Source organism: Indicator indicator, chromosome 28 (genome assembly GCF_027791375.1).
Source record: "Indicator indicator isolate 239-I01 chromosome 28, UM_Iind_1.1, whole genome shotgun sequence".
Lineage (NCBI taxonomy): Eukaryota > Metazoa > Chordata > Aves > Piciformes > Indicatoridae > Indicator > Indicator indicator.
In genome coordinates this window covers 6,161,158-6,178,400 of record NC_072037.1, presented here as the reverse complement: position 1 = coordinate 6,178,400, position 17,243 = coordinate 6,161,158, and the positions used below count along the sequence as shown (strand labels likewise).

The window sequence follows — 17,243 nt, the reverse complement described above, 5'->3', positions numbered from 1 at the left end:
ACTCCCTTTAATAGCTGCATTTTTTTTTGCCTCCCACTGAAAAAGTGGCTGGGTGGTTGCTTTGCAGTGAAAAACGCTTGGGAAATTAGTGGATCCTTACTGAGAATGTAGCATAAGAGTCTGGCTTTATTCTAATAACAGTAATATACTTTGTGTGAGTAAGACTGCAGGGAAACAATTTTCTTTTCTTTGCACAAGTAAAGGAGCAGCTTGTAGTGACCCAGCTGAGCGTGCAGAAATCTGACTCAAGGAACGTGTATCTGACATGCTCATCCTTTATTTGTCAGCTCCATACAGTCCCTTTTGTTCAGAAATGGAATAGTGTTTGCAGAAAAACCTGAAAGCCAATTTTATCCAGAACACAGGACTGTTAGGACAATGCTCTAAAATGTGTGCTTGGACTTGTCTGCTTTCCCTTCTCTTCCTTCCCCTCTGAAATAGCTACTGTGGGGTTGTTCTTGGGTTGTTGAGTTGTAAGCTTTGTAAGCTTGGGTTGTAGACTTTGCAAGGGAGGATACTTGGGCTAGGGAGGGGGGAAGCCTTTTAGACTGATAAAAGTGATGAACTACTGTTTAAATGTGACTCACAGGACACAAGTAGTGAAACAGTATTTGCGTCCTTTAATCAGCTGGGTGTAAGTATTGTGAATAGTTTCCAGATGCATATTAGGCTTTGAAGGTGGGTGAGTCCTGTTCAGCAAATATGAATTTCTACTTCTTTCATGTTTTCTTCAGGACACAGATTATATTTACACAGTTACAGACGTGCAGACTTAAAAGTGACATTGCAAGCTTAGTGTGTTCTTGTTTTAATTCAGGAAAATAAAGAAGCTGAATATGAAAAGCTGATCCTTGCTTTACAAAAAGAACAAAATATTTATTCTACGCTAGTGAAGACCTTTAAGGAATCAGATAGGTAAGTATTTGTTCTATTTTGGTGGATAATCTGAACTCAAAGGGCAAGAATCAGAAGTTATGAAAAAAGGTGCAGCTTAACTGGAGTAGTGATTATTTTTTTTACCAGCCAACTGTTGCTAAGTCATAGCAACATAATAGTCACCTTAAAAAGAGAAATGTGTTTTTTGTTTTTTTTTTTTTTAAGTGAGATTATATTATCTAAATTACTTAAATGTCTCTGAAAATATTTATTTGGATTAGAATCTCAGATGAGCCAGATTTCCGTTTAGGTACCAAAGTAAGCAGGGATTACATGTCCTGTGTTGGAACAGAGGGGAAAAATCAAAGCAGAGTGACCTTCTGGGTGCTGGACAATTTGCCATGGTTTAATCCTAAAATACAGATAATGCTTATCTTAAAAGTGACACTGTGAGAATTTTGATGAGAATATAAGCCAGTGAGATTTTGGAGAAGGTGGAACAAACCAGGATAATTGAAGTTTCCTTAGTATGCTTTCAAAGTAAATGCAGAAGTGTGGCAGGAGCCAAGTGCATTTTAACCTTTTAAAGTCAGCACAATGTTTTAGATGGAAATCTTTTGCCCACTTGGTGTCCTCGTATTGCCTGGCAGTTGAGGAGCTTTTATGATAAAATAAAGGAAATTCTGAGCCTTTAGGTAAAACAAATGCGTTATGAAAAAATTACTTTTGCTCTTATAATTACAGATACTTTAATTAGGTCTTGATGGTGTTTGAGAGGTAGCTCCTGACTCTTCTTTCCTGAAGGCAGCAGTTTATACCTGCCAGCTTTGTGGGAAATGTGTGTTTATATTTTGCAGTTGGTTTGTAGATCACTCCAGTTTGGAAACCATAAAGTGAAGAGCAGTGGAATGGATGAGATCTGGCATTTGAATTAATGCCATCTTGTGCTTAGCCACAGCGCAGAAGCTGCGTTAGATACTAGAATCTTTTGCATTAGAAATAGTGATAGAAGTCAGATTATGATTACTTCTTAGCTGTGGGGGAAAAAAAAGCAGTGGCTTTGATTACTTTGTTGAACAATCAGCAAATGAGAGAAGATGGGGAGTTTATTTTAGTATTTCATATGGAGGGTGTGACCTGCTGTTGAAAGATCTTCTGTGGGTGAGGCTGTTGGCAATGCTCTGTGTAGTAATGACGAGAGTAACATAGCTCTGATTAGTAGTTTTTCTTAGAAATCTTTCAGATCAGGACAATTGTAACTGTAACCATTAAAGTAATACTAGTTTTGCAGTTCATTTCCTGTAGGATCAGCAGCGGGCTGATCAGTTCCGTTTTCCTGATACGGAGCTATAGGGTGCAGGGAGCAGTGCATGCCATGCAGGGATTTGCAGAGGATGTGCAATGATTCAACAATAGAGCTGGAAAATGAAGGTCATCTATTTTTAGTTCCTCTCATAGTTTTGTGGGCTGAGATGTGCTATAAATCTCATCAGCAAAGACCTGAACCCCTGAAGTTCTGGGGACCTGATAAACAAGCCCTGCAGATGAATTCAGCATCCTCATTTGTGTGACTGCCATCAGCAGTGCATGGGTTTTAGGCAAGCATCTATTTAGTTGCTGACATACCTTCTTTCAGGCATTATTTATTTTAAGCAACCTGGATGGTTATTTTTCAAAGTAAGCTGCTGTGTGTCAGGACCAAGACATTTCTTGTCTCCCCAAGTGGGGAGTCAGTGTATTTTCTTATAAACCTAACTTATGGAAAGGAGAAGATCTGCTTACTTAGCTTCTAGTAATGTGCTGGTTTGTTGTTATTCTTAATTTTTTTGCTGAGCGTTTTAGAGAGCTCTCACTTCAAAGATACTCTTGAACCAAAGAGAATTGGTTAAAGCAATAGTTTCCTATGCAGGAAGCACTGACAAGAGCACACTTGTCAGAAAACAGAGTGACTTTTCATACTTGCTGCCTTTTAATTAATGTGCTTCTACAATAAGCTCGTGTAGGTATGATGTGCTTTATGTTCCTGTGGATTCTGCTGTAAGATGGATTTTAATTCCTTCCTAAAGATTCCTGAATTCTCTGTCATTCAGTGCAGTGGATTTGAAATTCTACAGCAGCTTAAGTTATCCTTGTGGAATCATGTTAGGGGTTGGAAGGGACCTGGAAAGATCATCTAGTCCCAGCCCCCTGCCGGAGCAGGAGGACCTAGGGCAGGTCTGACAGGAACACATCCAGGCAGATTTTGAATGTCTCCTGAGAAGGAGATTCTAGCACCTCTCTGGGCAGCCTGTTCTAGGGCTCTGTCACTGTCACAGTGAAAAAGATTTTCTTTATGTTCACATGGCACCTCCTATGCTCCAGCTTGCACCTGCTGCCCCTTGTCCTATCATTGGACATCACTGAACAGAACCTGGCTCCATCCTCCTGACACTTGCCCTTCACATATTTATAAACATGAATGAGGTCACCTCAGGGCTCCTCTAAGCTAGAGAGACTCAGCTCCCTCAGCTTTTCCTCATAAGGGAGATGTTCCACTCCCTTCATCATAAAACACTGAGGTTCTGAGTGAAGTGAATGTGAAAATAATAATGACAATGAGTTCAGTACCACCTTGTAAAAATTATTAGAGAGGAAATAAAATTAATTATTGTTTGTTATTAAATCAAATTTATTTTATTACAATTTCAGTTTCTAGCGTACTTAAGTCTTTTTACAGACTGATAAAATTCTTGTTGATGTTGAAGGGTCTAGGGAAGATGTAGCAAGGAACAGCAAGAAGTTTGTAGAATGATTTGTGTTGGAGGGGATCTTAAAAGATCATCTACTTGCAACTCCACCCACCATGGGCAGGGACACCTTCCACTACACCAGGCTGCTCAAGGCCTCATCCAGCCTGGCCTGACAGGAGGCTGAGTGGTGGTGACTGATGCTAAAGTGCTTCAGTGGCCACCTTGGAAGAAAGCTACTTAATGAATTGATTCACCTTGACAAGTTAGCATTTGTAACTTGTGGCATTTGCACCCATTTTGATAATGGAGACAATTTAGACCTTAAAAGGTCTTTTTTCGCAGACTGTCGGATAAGTAAAGAAATAAATTGGTTGTCTGGGTCATGTTTTCAATGAAACATGACTTTTTTTTTTTTTTTTCCCCTTCAATGGAGCATTAGATGATACAGTTCTGTAGCAAGAGAGCAAAGTTTCCATGGTCACCATATAATGGAACGCACAGAGCCATCAGCTGTATGTGATAGTGGTATTTTGCTGGCATACTTTTCAGAAGTTAGTAATTTTGATGGGTTTTTTTTTTTTTTTTCCTTACAAAGAATTACACAGAAGTTGGCTGGTGGAATATATCTGTCATGTTTGAGCTGCGCTGTTTATAAGCCAGCTTAAAACAGCAAGAGAAGGCCCTATGTGTAAACATTCAATTTTGTTTGTTTTTATGCCTCAGAACTGTGTGATGAAAACCAGCGATGGCTAATGTGAAACGGGCTCTTTGTGGAAGCCTGGCTGTATGAAAGATGCTGAGGTGCACAACAAAATGTTTTGAATTAGATCTTGAATTATTTCTTTCTTTTTTTTTTTTTAGTATAAATAGCTTGCAGACAGAACTAAACAACATTTTCCTGCTGCGGAAACAACTGGAAGAAGACGTTTTAGCAAATCGGAACCTACAGAAGGTCTTGGAGGATCAGATTAAGGACATTAGAAACCGCCAAGGTCTGTGCAGCCCCAGCTCTTTTCTTGAGCTTTTTGCACAAAGGAAAACTGAGTTTATAACAGACAGTTTGCTGTGATAGAGAAGAAACGCTTGAGAGTAGGAAAAAAAAGCTGTGAAAAGCCTTCTTTTCATCTTTTTATACTGGAAATTATTGGGGAGATTTGTAACAGAATGTCTTGGAGCAATCAAGGCATATATAGAGGGATAGCTTTTCTCTTTCCATGCAGTAAATGTTAGTAATTCTATGGCAATTCTACTGCAGTGATCATTTCAAGTTGCCTACAATTTTGTACCCATAGAATTTACTGTTTTCTGCAGAAGTCAAGAGATTCCTGGCTTTGAGTAAATCTGTGGCTGTGGTATCGTTTTCTGGCCACGTAATTACTTCACGATACTTTGGTAAAGAGCCTGTGTCTCAGGAAATGGCCACACTTCTCCTAAAGAATTTCCAGAGAAGAAATAGCCAGAGGTTTTATTGTTTTACAGTTCAGAAATGGTAGAGCTTTTAAACATAACTTACCTTCTAGCTTGTTTTATTGTACTTCTTTGGAGGTGTTTTTAGTTCTTAGTATATACCTAGGAATAAAAAATAATGATATAAGTGGACATTGTTAAATATAGTTTACAGTAGTATGTGTACAGATGATTCTGGTTTATTCCATGGGGGATGTATAAATAACAGTAAAGCCTGTTCACTTATCCCTTTCAACTTAGACTATCAGTTTTAGCATCACTCCCTTGACAGCTATGATAAGTGACAGAAGGTAAGCTTCTGCCATTTCAGAGTTTTCAGCCTCAGAAGCACGGAGATAATGAACAGCCAGGGTAGACCAAAGAGTCCTGTGGATGTTCTGGGGTTCTCAGGAGCACTTGTGTTGAGGGTGAGGCTGCTAGGAATAAAGGTTCTGAAAGTAATTGTTTGTGAAGCTTTGGGTCCTTGCAGCAGCCATGGGATCAGTGTCAGAGCTGGGAGGAGGATTTGCATGTCTCTTCTTTGTCCTAATTTTGATGTGCTTTCTCCCTATCTAATGAGATACAATATAGATGACAGTTAATTCTATAAATGTAACTGAACAGGTGTTTATTGAAACATAACACATCATTCCTGCAGTTAGAGGAAATGAATAAGTAGCTATTTTCAATTCAATTAATGCAATCTTTTGACCCCAAAGCAAAATCACTTCAATAACTTTGTCTCCGCCTTGAGACCTTGAATTCATGTTCATGAAAGTATAGTTAAAACAGAATAACTAGTCATGCCTTACTTACCCTTCTTAAAAATTATTTCTAGTTGTAATGCTAAATATGCAAATTACAATTCAGAATTACATTCCCAACTCATGCTGAGAACCACAGAAAATACAGCCATGGAAAATACAGCATGTCTACGTGTCAGAAGCACAAAGAAACGAGGACAAAATTTGCTCAATTAAACAGAAAGCTTATTTTGGGGCATGAAACATTTTAACTGGCTTCCCACCGACTTACTAGTAGGTTCTTATTCCAGAAGTCTTGCCTTTGCATTTTATGCTGTGTCCTACTGCAAACAGTTTCTGAAATAATTCCTGCTCTTGGGTATTTTGACAGATGAAACGCTCTCCTTCTGTGGAGATCAGACCTCTTATATGAGTATCTGTTTAGGAGAGCAAGATCATTTAAATCTACAGATAGATCATCTGTCTCTTGAAGAACTAAAGAAAAAGGTATTAATCTTTTTATTATTTACTGTTTCTTGTGGATTAATTCTGTTTCATTTATAGTTCATGTATCTCTCAGAAAAAGATTTATTTAGGTGCAGTTGAGTAGTTCTGAAAGGATTTGAAATTCTCATCTCTGTGGTTTTTGATCCACCTTTTATGAGTGATTTAGTCTTTGTTACACTGCATGAGCTTCAGAATCAGCTGAAAGAGCTGGCTTGCTGCAAAGGTTTTATGATAGTTAGACACCTGGATTCAGGTTTCAGACTCAATGCCATGTTTTAGTCATCCTGAAGTGTTCCAACTTCAGATAAAACTTTTTGCTTTAAGTATTTTACAATGTGCATTTCATGCACCTTTATTAACCACGAAGATGGTGTCTCTAATTTCTAAATCTGTCCAGCACACTCCATCTCAGGATTTGCACATCTTTTGGCAATTATGGCACGTTAAAAAATGCCTCTGATGTAAGTTGATATTGTCTCCATTTGACATCAGGAGAGCTGAAATTCAGAGAGGTGAAATATGCAGACCATTGCCATACAGTAAATGAGCACTGGAGTTCAGAAACTTGTTCTTACGGCTCCTCGGTCTGTGCAGTGACCTCTGATCCCTGCACCAGTTCAGGATACAGAGTTATTTTGAGCATGATCATTTGGGAATGAAAGTTGAGTGAAGTTTTTTTCCTCATGGCCAGCTGAATTGTAGGCAGGTGTTCAAAATCTGGAGGTGGATAATATGAAGGAAATAAGTTTGCTTTACACTGAACAGGTGTCAATAAAAAAGCCCCAGATTGTGTCCCAGTCCCGTTCTGGGGTTGTACCACTTTTATCTCTGAGCATGTTCCCTTCAGGAGCTTCAGGGACACTTGTTAGCAAAAGGTGTTTATAGACCATTTCTTGCTTAAAAAAGAGTTTGTGTGCCTGAAAGCTGATACGGTTTTTTTCCAAATGTATTAATTGGTCTCATAAACAGATTTTATGTTCTTCTTCAAGCATTGCCTTCTAAATACACTTACCTGAGTCTGTAACACTAATGTCTGTCCACAAGTTTTAAACATGATTGTCTATTCAGATTTTATATCTGTACATCTACTCAGAATGATAGTGGCTTATAAATGGTGTTTGAGACAAAAGAACAGGTTGTTTCTTGAGGCTGCTCTTTCCCTGTAATGCTGGTTTCCCTTGCACTAAAATGTTTCTTCTCAGATCAACCTGTTGGTTTGAGGTTCCCTCAGGTTTCTTGCTGCTGAGTTGTGAAATTTGATTCCTCAATAACAGGGCTGGAAACCAGAGTCTTAAAAGTTAAGATTTCCTGAGCACTAACCCAGAAAGCTATGATCCTGTTTTCATGCACAGGAAGATTGCCTTATAAGCAGATATAGGGACCCAGGGCTTCCAACCCTACAGTTTAGATTTAACTGGAGATTTGTATGCCATCCTTTGTTTTCATTCCAGTATGGATGTTACCAGCTTTGCTTGTTCTTCCTTTGGTTATTTAGGTTACTGACCTTCTCTTGATGGTTAAGGATCTGCAGTCAATTAATCAAGAACTGAAGAAAAAACAGCTTGGACTTAGCACAACAAATCCTCAAGGGAAGGAAGGACTAAAAATACTAAACCACAGTGAGGTAGGTTCTCTGTGTTACAGTAGTGAATATGACTCTTGCATCTAATGTACCTTGTGGAGTCATTTACATCAGTGCAGAATGAGTATAAAACCCTCGGGGCGTAGGTTGCTAATTCCTTATAATAACTTTTTAAATTAATGATGTAAACAGCTTTAAGATGTTAGCACAACAGAATCAGCTCAATGCAAGTGTTCAGTGATGTGTCAAGTTGATTTTTAAGGAAGTAATATGCCCATTAAAATACTAATTGGGTCTGTGATCTATTTGCTTTGGCAGTTGAAAAGGGAGGAAATAGTTAATTTTGCAAAGAAAGCAGCATCTTATGTAACATTTTAGTTATTACTGAAACTCTGCTTGTTTGCTGTTCAAGAGTCATTCTCATGCTGTGTTTAATTCTGTAAGGGCTTGGTTCAGATCTCCTCTGCATCTACAACCAGGGCCCCCACTGTAGCCAAAGCCAAGTGAATAGCCCTTGAGGTCACCTAAATGCATGACTGTTCCTTCATATAGAATATAGAAGTACATGAACAAGTAGGCAGCATTGTGGTAGGTGGCTGAGAGGGGCAAGGAACTAATCACTGGGTGCTTTTTTGCTTGTTTTTGGTCCAAAGCTAAGACTGTTTTTAGCTGTTGGGAAGAAGAGGTCTTGGCAAAATACTACCACTGAGAAACATTTTGGGTGCTGGGTTGCTGTGTCTTATGTGCGTATCATAAAGGATGTTCAGGAGGCTGTGTGAACCACCTAGCTTGTTGTAAGGTATTGCTTGAAATAGGGCTGGTGATACTTTTTATTGTGTTGTAGGTTTTCCTTTCAATTACACTGTTGTGGTCTATAGGAATTGAATAATACCAAAAGCAGTAATGATAGTGCTGGTATGTGGTGTCTGGAATTTACAAATGAAAGTCAAAAGAGCAGAAAATTAGGAACAGTTTGAATCAGTTCATAGAGTCATAGAATAGTTTGGGTTAGATGGGACCTTAAATGTAGTTCCAGCCCAGTCCCCTGCATGGGCAGGGACACCTTCCACTACACCAGATTGCTCAAGGCCTCATCCAACCTGGCCTTAACTCCAGGGAGGAGGCATCCACAACCTCTCAGGGCAACCTGTTCCAGTGTCTCACCACCCTCATAAAAAATTTCTTCTTAATATCCAGTCTAAATCTGCCCTGCTCGAGTTCCCATCCCTCTAGTCCTATCACTACAGGCTCTTGTGAAAAGTCCGTTCCCAACATTCTTATAGACCCCTTTTTGGGTAGGAATTGCTTGATTCAAGAACTGGGTCTGTAGTCTTGGTGATTTTTTTTTTTTTTGTTTTTTTCTGCAGGACAGTTTACTTTGCAGGACTCCAGAAAAAAGCTCATGGTTTTGAACCTTTGCTGCAGTTGCACTGGGAGCAATCACCACAAGTCATGAAATATTCTTGCTTTCTCAGTTTTAAGACCTGCTTGTGCAACCGTTAATTGAAACACATTTGAAATTATAGGTCAGCCTTTAGGGGTGCTGTGGCTTCTATTAAAATAATGAGTTTATGTGTTGCTGCAGTCGGTCTGCATGAAAAGCTTGTGGGCAATCTCTTGCAGAGTGCCTGCACTTCCTAGAGATGAATTCTTTCTAGCTGTTTGTCTCGTTTTCCTGCAGAGGGCGCTGCCCCCTCACCGATGCCGTGCTTCATCCCTAAGGAATTGTGTCCTGAGCTAAGATTGTGAGGACAAGATACCCTGTACCCTGAGTTTGTCTTGGCACAAAAAAATACATAGAGGGCTACGTACCTAAGCTGTCTGTGTGCAAATAGATGTAGAATGATAAAAAGTGAAGCTTATAAAATCTAAATGAGCCTCCAAATTTTGGTACACAAGTGAAAATGGTGTTTTCACCTGTGCCAGAATGATGCTGGTACTGTGGAGCTCATAGCACTGGGAGCTTTCACTACAAGTGAGAAAGGACTGTAATTAAAAGGTTTTGGTTTTAAAAGGTACCTTTTGATCAGCCTTGACAATAAAGGGAAACTTGCGTTTTGGGCTATGGATTGTGACAACTATGCTTTGCATATTAATAACTGTTGTCAAAAAAACCCTTCCAAGTTCTATTTTGTGTGTGTATTTTGGGCTAGAATTCGTTGGCAGGTAGTGCTGAGATGACATGAACATATGTGCTATAAGAGGAATTTGGACAGATACAGGAAGATGCATCCTTCTCAGGTTCTTAAAATGAACCCAGCTTTCTTTTTCTTTTCCTTCACGAAGCTGGAGCACAAATGGGATGAATCTGCATGTTGGTGCCCCAGCAGGGCATCTCCCAAAGGTCTGACAGCCCTGAGCGCTCTTGGCTTCACGTTCAGAAAAAAAGGAGAAGGAGGAGAGAAAAAGGTTGTTTTTGTACTGTCCTCTGAACATCTGCTTTCTCTGAGAGAAGCAGCCTCAGTGATTTCAGCCTTCAGGGCTCCAGGGATCTTTGCAAACCAAGCATAGCAGTGGTTCATTTAGGAAAAACTTTTGCAAGGTTTTCAGTCTCCAAGGAAACACATTAAACAGGCAGCTTATTCTTGGTAGCCTTTTTTTCCCCTGGCCTTAAGACACTTATTTTGTTTTAATATTTTGTTGGATGGTACATTGTATTCCTTGGAGCACAGAAAGTTTTCTTTTCAGCCTGTCAGACACAAGACCATAGGAGCAGATTTGAAACTGCAGTGGGTTGTTGTAACAGTGTGCTGTAACCTGTTCATCTTCTGAAACAGTTTTATTCTAAGAATCAGCACCTTGAAAACAAGCCTGGCAAAAGCATATACTGAAAAATGAGTCATGAGAGGTTGTTGCAGTGAGTGAATAAGTTGTATGCAAGTAAGTTTATTTTTAATATATAAATGAAGAACTTGTCCTGAATCCTGCCTGTGGAGGATTAACAGCTGCTTTAATAATAGCTAATACTACTGGACTTTTGACATCCCATGATTATAGTTAAAAGGTCTCTTCCAGTGCATGCCCTTCATGTGTACCACAATCCCATCTGTGTCTTCCTCCAGTTTTCAGATTGTCTTTATTTTGTTTTGAAGACCACTTTGAGTGAAAATATCAGTGATTCAAACATGAGTTGGAAGTTTGCTTTCAATATAGATTTCTAATAGTAAAAGGCAAACATGAGGCCTTGAGCAACCTGGAAGATGTACCTGGCAATGGCAGGGAGGTGCAACTAGATGATCTTTAAGATCTCATCCAACCCAAACCATTCTGTGATTCTAATATGTTAACGTGCTGCACCATTTGATTTCTGCCTTTTAAAATTCATACTGAAAATTATTAGAGTTGCTTACACTGCTAGAGATGGGAAGCTAAAAAGCCTGTTCTCATTTTTTTTTAACATATATATATAGATGTATATATTTGCACACATTCTATGCATACTCAATTAAAAAAAATCAAGCCCCACATAAGCATTTAATTTCCAGTGTTCTCAGGAAGCAGAATCCTGTTTGTCTGCTGTGAGTTCAGACTTTACAGCATGTGATACTGGGGAAGCAGATTTCTCTTCTCATGCCATAAGTTTCAGCACTGTGCTGTATATCCATTGGAGCTATAAATATCACGTCCATGACCCCTAGACAGTTTCTTTCCTTCCAGTCTGTCATCTGAGTCTCTGTACCTGTAATCCCCATTTAGTGTAACTATGCTCAAGATTCTGCTTTTCCTGTCTTAAGGTAATTTTTTAGCCCAGGTCCCACCAGAATATGACTGTTAGACACAGCAGTGCTCTATTATTGCCACAAGTGCTAGAATAGCAAAGGTTTTGTCCAATGCAGATTTGCATCCTCTGTGTTAATGTTGTCCTACCTGTGATTTAGGCACAGCATTGTTGATACATCATTTAGCCTGGAGAGGAGAAGACAGAAAGGATCTTAGCAATATCTAAAGGGTGGGTGTCAAGAGAATGGGGCTGGACTCTCCTCAGTGGTGCTCAGTGATGGGACAAGGGGAAAAGACACAAATTAGAACCCAGAAGGTTCCACCTAAACATAAGGAAAATGTCTTTGAGGGTGATGGAGGACTTGACCAGGCTGTCCACAGAGTTTGTGGAGCCTCCTTCTCTGGAGCCTTTCAAATCCTGCCTGGCATAATCCTGGGCAACCTGGATGGCTCTGCTTTAGCAGGAGGTTGGACTGGATGATCTTCAGAGGTCCCTTCCTACCCCTACCATTCTGTGATATTTACTGTTGCTTTTGCACATTTCTACTATTTCAAGAGATTTTGATAGTGAAGATCTTAAATAACTATCTTTTTCTATCAGAGTGGGAAATGCTGCTGTAAAACAAGATGATGTAAATGTCCAATCTGATCTTATCACAGGGGAGTGATGGAATGTGATAACTCCAGGTCACTCATGGTGAATCCCAAAGTGGGATGGAAGACTGTCCTTGTACTCAGGTTGTGTTCTGACAGGTTGTTCCAGAATGTGGCTACTGAATATAGTAATTCTTTGTAACTAACTTTCTTTTGTTCTTTTTTTAATGATTCATGGATTAGTGGAGTGATTTGGGTTGGAAGGGACCTTATAGATCATCTAGTTCCAACCTGCTCACCATGGCCAGGGACACCTTCCACTAGACCAGGCTACCTTGAATAACCTCCATGGAGGGGCATCCACAACTGCCTTGGGCAACCTGTTCTAGTGTCTCATGGCCCTCACTGTAAAGAATTTCTTCCTAATCTCCAGTCTAAATCTGCCTTCCTCAAGCTTAAAGCCATTGCCCCTTGTCCTATCACTACAAGCCCTTGTAAAAAGTTCCTTCCCAGCTTTCTTGTAGGCTCCTTTCAGATACTAAAGGGCCACTATAAGGTTTCTTGGGAGCCTTCTATTCTGCAGGCAAAACAGCCTCTGGAGAAAAGAGATGAGAATGAAACCAACAGAGGCAAGGCTAAATTTTTGTCCTCTCCAGAGCAAACTGAGTAAAGAAGGTGAGTTGCAAAGAGAGTGCAGATATACCCTGTGAGCAGTGTTTGAGTGAAGCTTGCTGAGTTGTAGCCTTCACTACTGTTGAGAGAAGCACCTTGTGCATCTTCTCCCTTGCTTACAGATCTGCTGCTGGGATGGAACGTCCAGCAAACAAAAGGGATTCTGGGCTCACTGTCAGTAATGCTGATGTCAGGAACTTGGGTTGTGCTGCTGCTGAGCCTTCTCCTCTTTGTTCAGGCACTGTTAGTGATGGGAGATGGCTTGGATTCTGGGGAAAATAGGGAGAAAAAGATGTTTTTGGCAGCGTTTTCCACAAATTGGCAAATTCAGGCAAGACCCAGCAAGTTGTAACCTTCAGTGCTGCAGTGAAATCTTGATAGTGTATAGCAAGCTCTATGTACTTTGTTCTAAAAGCATCTGTTTTTTGGGTGCTGGAGAAGAACCTGATTTGTGTGGCAATGAAAAGAAATTCTGGAAATGGGAAAGTGAAACTTAGTAGGCACAATGAGAACATGACTGAAGGTAGAGAAATCCTGTGCCAGAAGGGCTTAGGTGATTTTTTTTTATATTTCTTTTAAATTCTGAAGAGAAAAGGTTAAATAAGAATGTAGGGATATAGAAGAGAAAAGTTTCAGTCTATTGAGTATGAGTCATTCCTGGGGTTTATATTAATTTTCTTTGATCTGGTTGAAGAAATCTAATTCAGTGTTTGTTACTTTGTATTACAGGCCTTTTTTATTTTTCTTTTAAGACATGTCACTGACTTATTTATGCATGTTTCATATCACAGTATTTGTGGTTTGGTTTTTTTTTTTTTGGTGTGTGCTACATTTTCACATCATTCCATACTTTTTGTGTAGTGTCTTGAAGTAACAGAGGAGCCTGTGATGCAGACTGAAGATGGTGACAATGACAGGAAAATGCAGAGCAGTCCGTTTGCTGAGAGGGTCAGTCAGGTAGGACTCTGCTCTGGGTACATTGTTGCAATATACTCTCTTCTCTGCACACCTTTAGAAATTCTTGTTTCTTACAACACAAAGTCTTTTGCAAACAGATCATACTATCTGCTTTTGCTTTCAGCTAACTTATCCTAAAGCGTTTCTAAAAGCTTTTTCCTGTATTTTTCCCCTGCTAGGGTTTGCAGTCAAATTGCCTTTGTTCTGGTCCTTGTTTCCTCTCATTTCTCAGTCTTCCTTAATGGGGATGACAAGGAGTCCCTTGAAATTGTTTGGCTTTTTACGTACAAACATACTGATCTTCAGCCTCTGCTGTAGTCGGGCCTGTAGTAGAAATTGTGTAAGATTCACTTCCTGCTGTGACTGAGGAAAAAATACTGTAGATGCCTCTTCCTCTTTGAAATACTTGATGTCTTGCTACCTTATTGACTGTACTTTGATACATGCAGGCATCTTCTGTCCTCTTAATCAGTCAAAGCCAATGTAATGTAAAGCATCATTGAATCAAAATAATTCTGGTTGCAAAGGACCTTAGAGGATTGTAGAGTGCAGTTAAATTTGAACCTCTGCTTTAAAAATTGTAATGTGTTAAAATCTGACACAAAGCAGGGTGTTGTGGTTGGTAATGTTGGGGAGCAATGATGTTCTGTGCTTTGGAATTTCTCATTTCTGTGTTTGTTTGCTAGGTATGCCTTCAAGTATCACTGGATTTTCCGTGTGAGGTGGATAAACAGGTAAGTGATGGATTGTAAAGGTTCTCTTGACTCTGACATCATGCTGTTGGAAATTAGAATGGCCTGGGTTGGAAGTGACCTCCAAAGACCATCTAGTCCAATTCTCTCTGCAGTAAGTAGGAACATCCTCAACTAGATCAGGTTGCCTGGAGTCCTTTTGAGCTCACGTTGAATATGTCCAGGGATGGGGCCTCAACCAGTCCAGTTTGAGTTCTCATGTAACTGACAGAGAAGACTTTCACTGATTTCAATGGAGGTTGAATTACTGGAGAAGTCCCTAGTAGAAACTTCCTAAGACATCTCTACAGTGTTGCACACAAAAAGCTGACAGTTTGTAAACACTTCTGAGTTGCATTCTGCCCTGGTCACCAGAGCTTGCATTTGGGGATCCCAGGACAGAATGGTTCAAAGGTGAACTAATAAAAGGTTACCTACAGTCTGCAAGCAACATTCCTGAAGTTTCATATCTCTTCATAGATGCTAACCCTCAGGGTAATCCACTTGCTACTTACTAAAACAGCTGATCACTAGTAATTAATCAGACAAAATAGATGCTAATTAATTTTTCTATTAATAAATAGTAAATGAAATGTCTGTGGATGCTTCTTGATGTAGATAGAGAGCATCAGGAATTACAAAACCCGATTACAGAACGATTACAGCCCTGAATTTAATAGAACATTGCATACTTGTGTAATAAGAAAATGTCTGCAATTTTTTAACAGATAACTCCATCAGGCCGTTCAGAGAGTTTCTGCAAAGATAGACATTATAGGAGTCCAAATAAGCCTCAATTTGAACGTGATGCAACTGGCAAACACTTTGGCAGAACAGGAGTCAGTGAACATGAAACAGAAGAGAGCTTGCTCACATCTCTTTTAAGAGAAAATAGAACATCTGTACTGGAATCTACGTGAGTATGAGGGATATGCACTGCTTTTGACAGTATTTCTATTTGAGAAGAGGATAAAGTAATTGTGTTAAAGTGAATTTAGATAATGGCACTGTCTAATTTACCTGAGAGATTGGCAAGGTGCCTTCAGAGCCATTTTAGTCTATCATGCAATTAAGTAATTAGGAAACATACTATCAGTAGAAATCCTTATGAAAAACCCATTACAAGAAAAAAAAAACCTCTCCCAAGTTACACATATAGAGCTCTACTGTAGGGACTGACTGCTTGCAGGGTGGGTTGTGGCAGTGTTGAAGGGCTCACATGATCATAGGTAGTGGTTATTCTAAAATACCTGAGAGCACAGGCCAGTGAAAGGGGGTGTGGTAGAAGGGACAGCACTGACAGCTGTAAAAATGATGTGTGTAAGGAGCTGGGGGTGGAGGAAATGGATTTGCAATGACTGTTTTGCAGGGTTGAACTGAATGGTCATTACTCTGCTTTGTGGCCTTTGCCACTGCATCTTAACTGCTTGGGTAGAGGTTGGGTCTCTGCCATCTGTTTAGGCAGTCTAAGCCTATGTTCTGCAAACTAATTGGTTATTGCAGTGTAGCCACTTGTGGGACTCTGCTGAGATGAGTGGAAGCACTTAAATTATTTTTCATGAAAGAGAAAGTATTTGTGCAATGAAAGCTGTATAAGCCCTCCTGTAACCAGTGTTATGTGTGTTCCACTGTGTTTTGATCAGTTCCCAGCTGAAAGGCTCATTTCTAGAGGAACTGGACAGATACCAAGAAAAGGATGTAGAGAAAAACCACACCTTGACGAGTTTTGTTTCCCCCAGTTTCATGCTTTCACTACTTACCTCTGGTTGAAAACTGAGCTGGGGCTTTGGTGGAGATCATTCTCATTTCCTAGGTCACTGCATGCTAATGACTATGTACAGGATGATGTCACTTTTTTCAGTGCCTGTCAGTGCTGTCCCTTCACTAGCCATAGTGGTTTCTGGAGAGCAATGGGAATGAACTTCCACATGCATTGTGCTCAGCAATGCTGGTAGCAGAATATGGTGTGGAGTTGCACAAGTCAAATCCTGTTTTCTGTATGCAGCACACCCTGCACTTCACTTGACTCAAGCAATTCTATATTTTTATATTACTATTTAAAAGCCTCCAACAGGCACAAATGGTCCTAGTTGTCAAAGCACTAGTTAGTGGTAAATGAGGAGATACTACTCTCTTAGAGGATGAATATATAACATTGTTTTAGTTGTTAACTTTACTTAAAAGTCTGCTAATGAATGTTTCCAGCACCATCATCTTTACCACTCTAGTGTGTAATCTTTTCTGTGTTCAAGTATAAATGACCAGATTGACTGGTGATGAGCCTGTACTTTGCATAACTGAATTCTCTCTAATGACATTAGATGCCAGAGGAAACCATAAAAAGCCTAGTTAAGCTTCTCCCATTTCAAATGCTAGCTATGCAGATGCAGTTGTTTCAAATGCTGGTTTACATGTTTAGTGGCACAAATGGCTCTGACATGTGAAATCATTTGTAGAATTTGAGGGCTGGCTTCTGTGTGAAGTATCTCTTATTTGGCTTCACTTTCTCTTGAAACATTGCTTTCATGGGCCACTGGTTATCTGTGGGGCAGTTTGGTGGTCTGTGGTGAGCTGTTTTTGCAGGCTTTTGGCTGCTTTCTCCTTTCCTGTCTTCCTTGTTACATTAGAAATACATTAAGATTTTCAGAAAAACTCAACTTCTGGAGTCTCCTATGGTTTGGGTAGG

At 39.8% G+C, this 17,243-nt stretch overlaps 1 protein-coding gene across 1 annotated transcript in view; it reads left to right on the top strand.

Moving 5' to 3' along the window:
- CDK5RAP2 (CDK5 regulatory subunit associated protein 2) overlaps positions 1–17,243 on the top strand; it is an 83,406-nt gene that overhangs the window by 29,923 nt on the left and 36,240 nt on the right. The window contains exons 15-21 of the mRNA XM_054393329.1: positions 818–915; positions 4,467–4,597; positions 6,186–6,301; positions 7,797–7,925; positions 13,731–13,826; positions 14,513–14,560; positions 15,286–15,473. Coding sequence (XP_054249304.1) covers positions 818–915; positions 4,467–4,597; positions 6,186–6,301; positions 7,797–7,925; positions 13,731–13,826; positions 14,513–14,560; positions 15,286–15,473 — 806 coding nt within the window. The remainder of the gene's footprint in view (positions 1–817; positions 916–4,466; positions 4,598–6,185; positions 6,302–7,796; positions 7,926–13,730; positions 13,827–14,512; positions 14,561–15,285; positions 15,474–17,243) is intronic.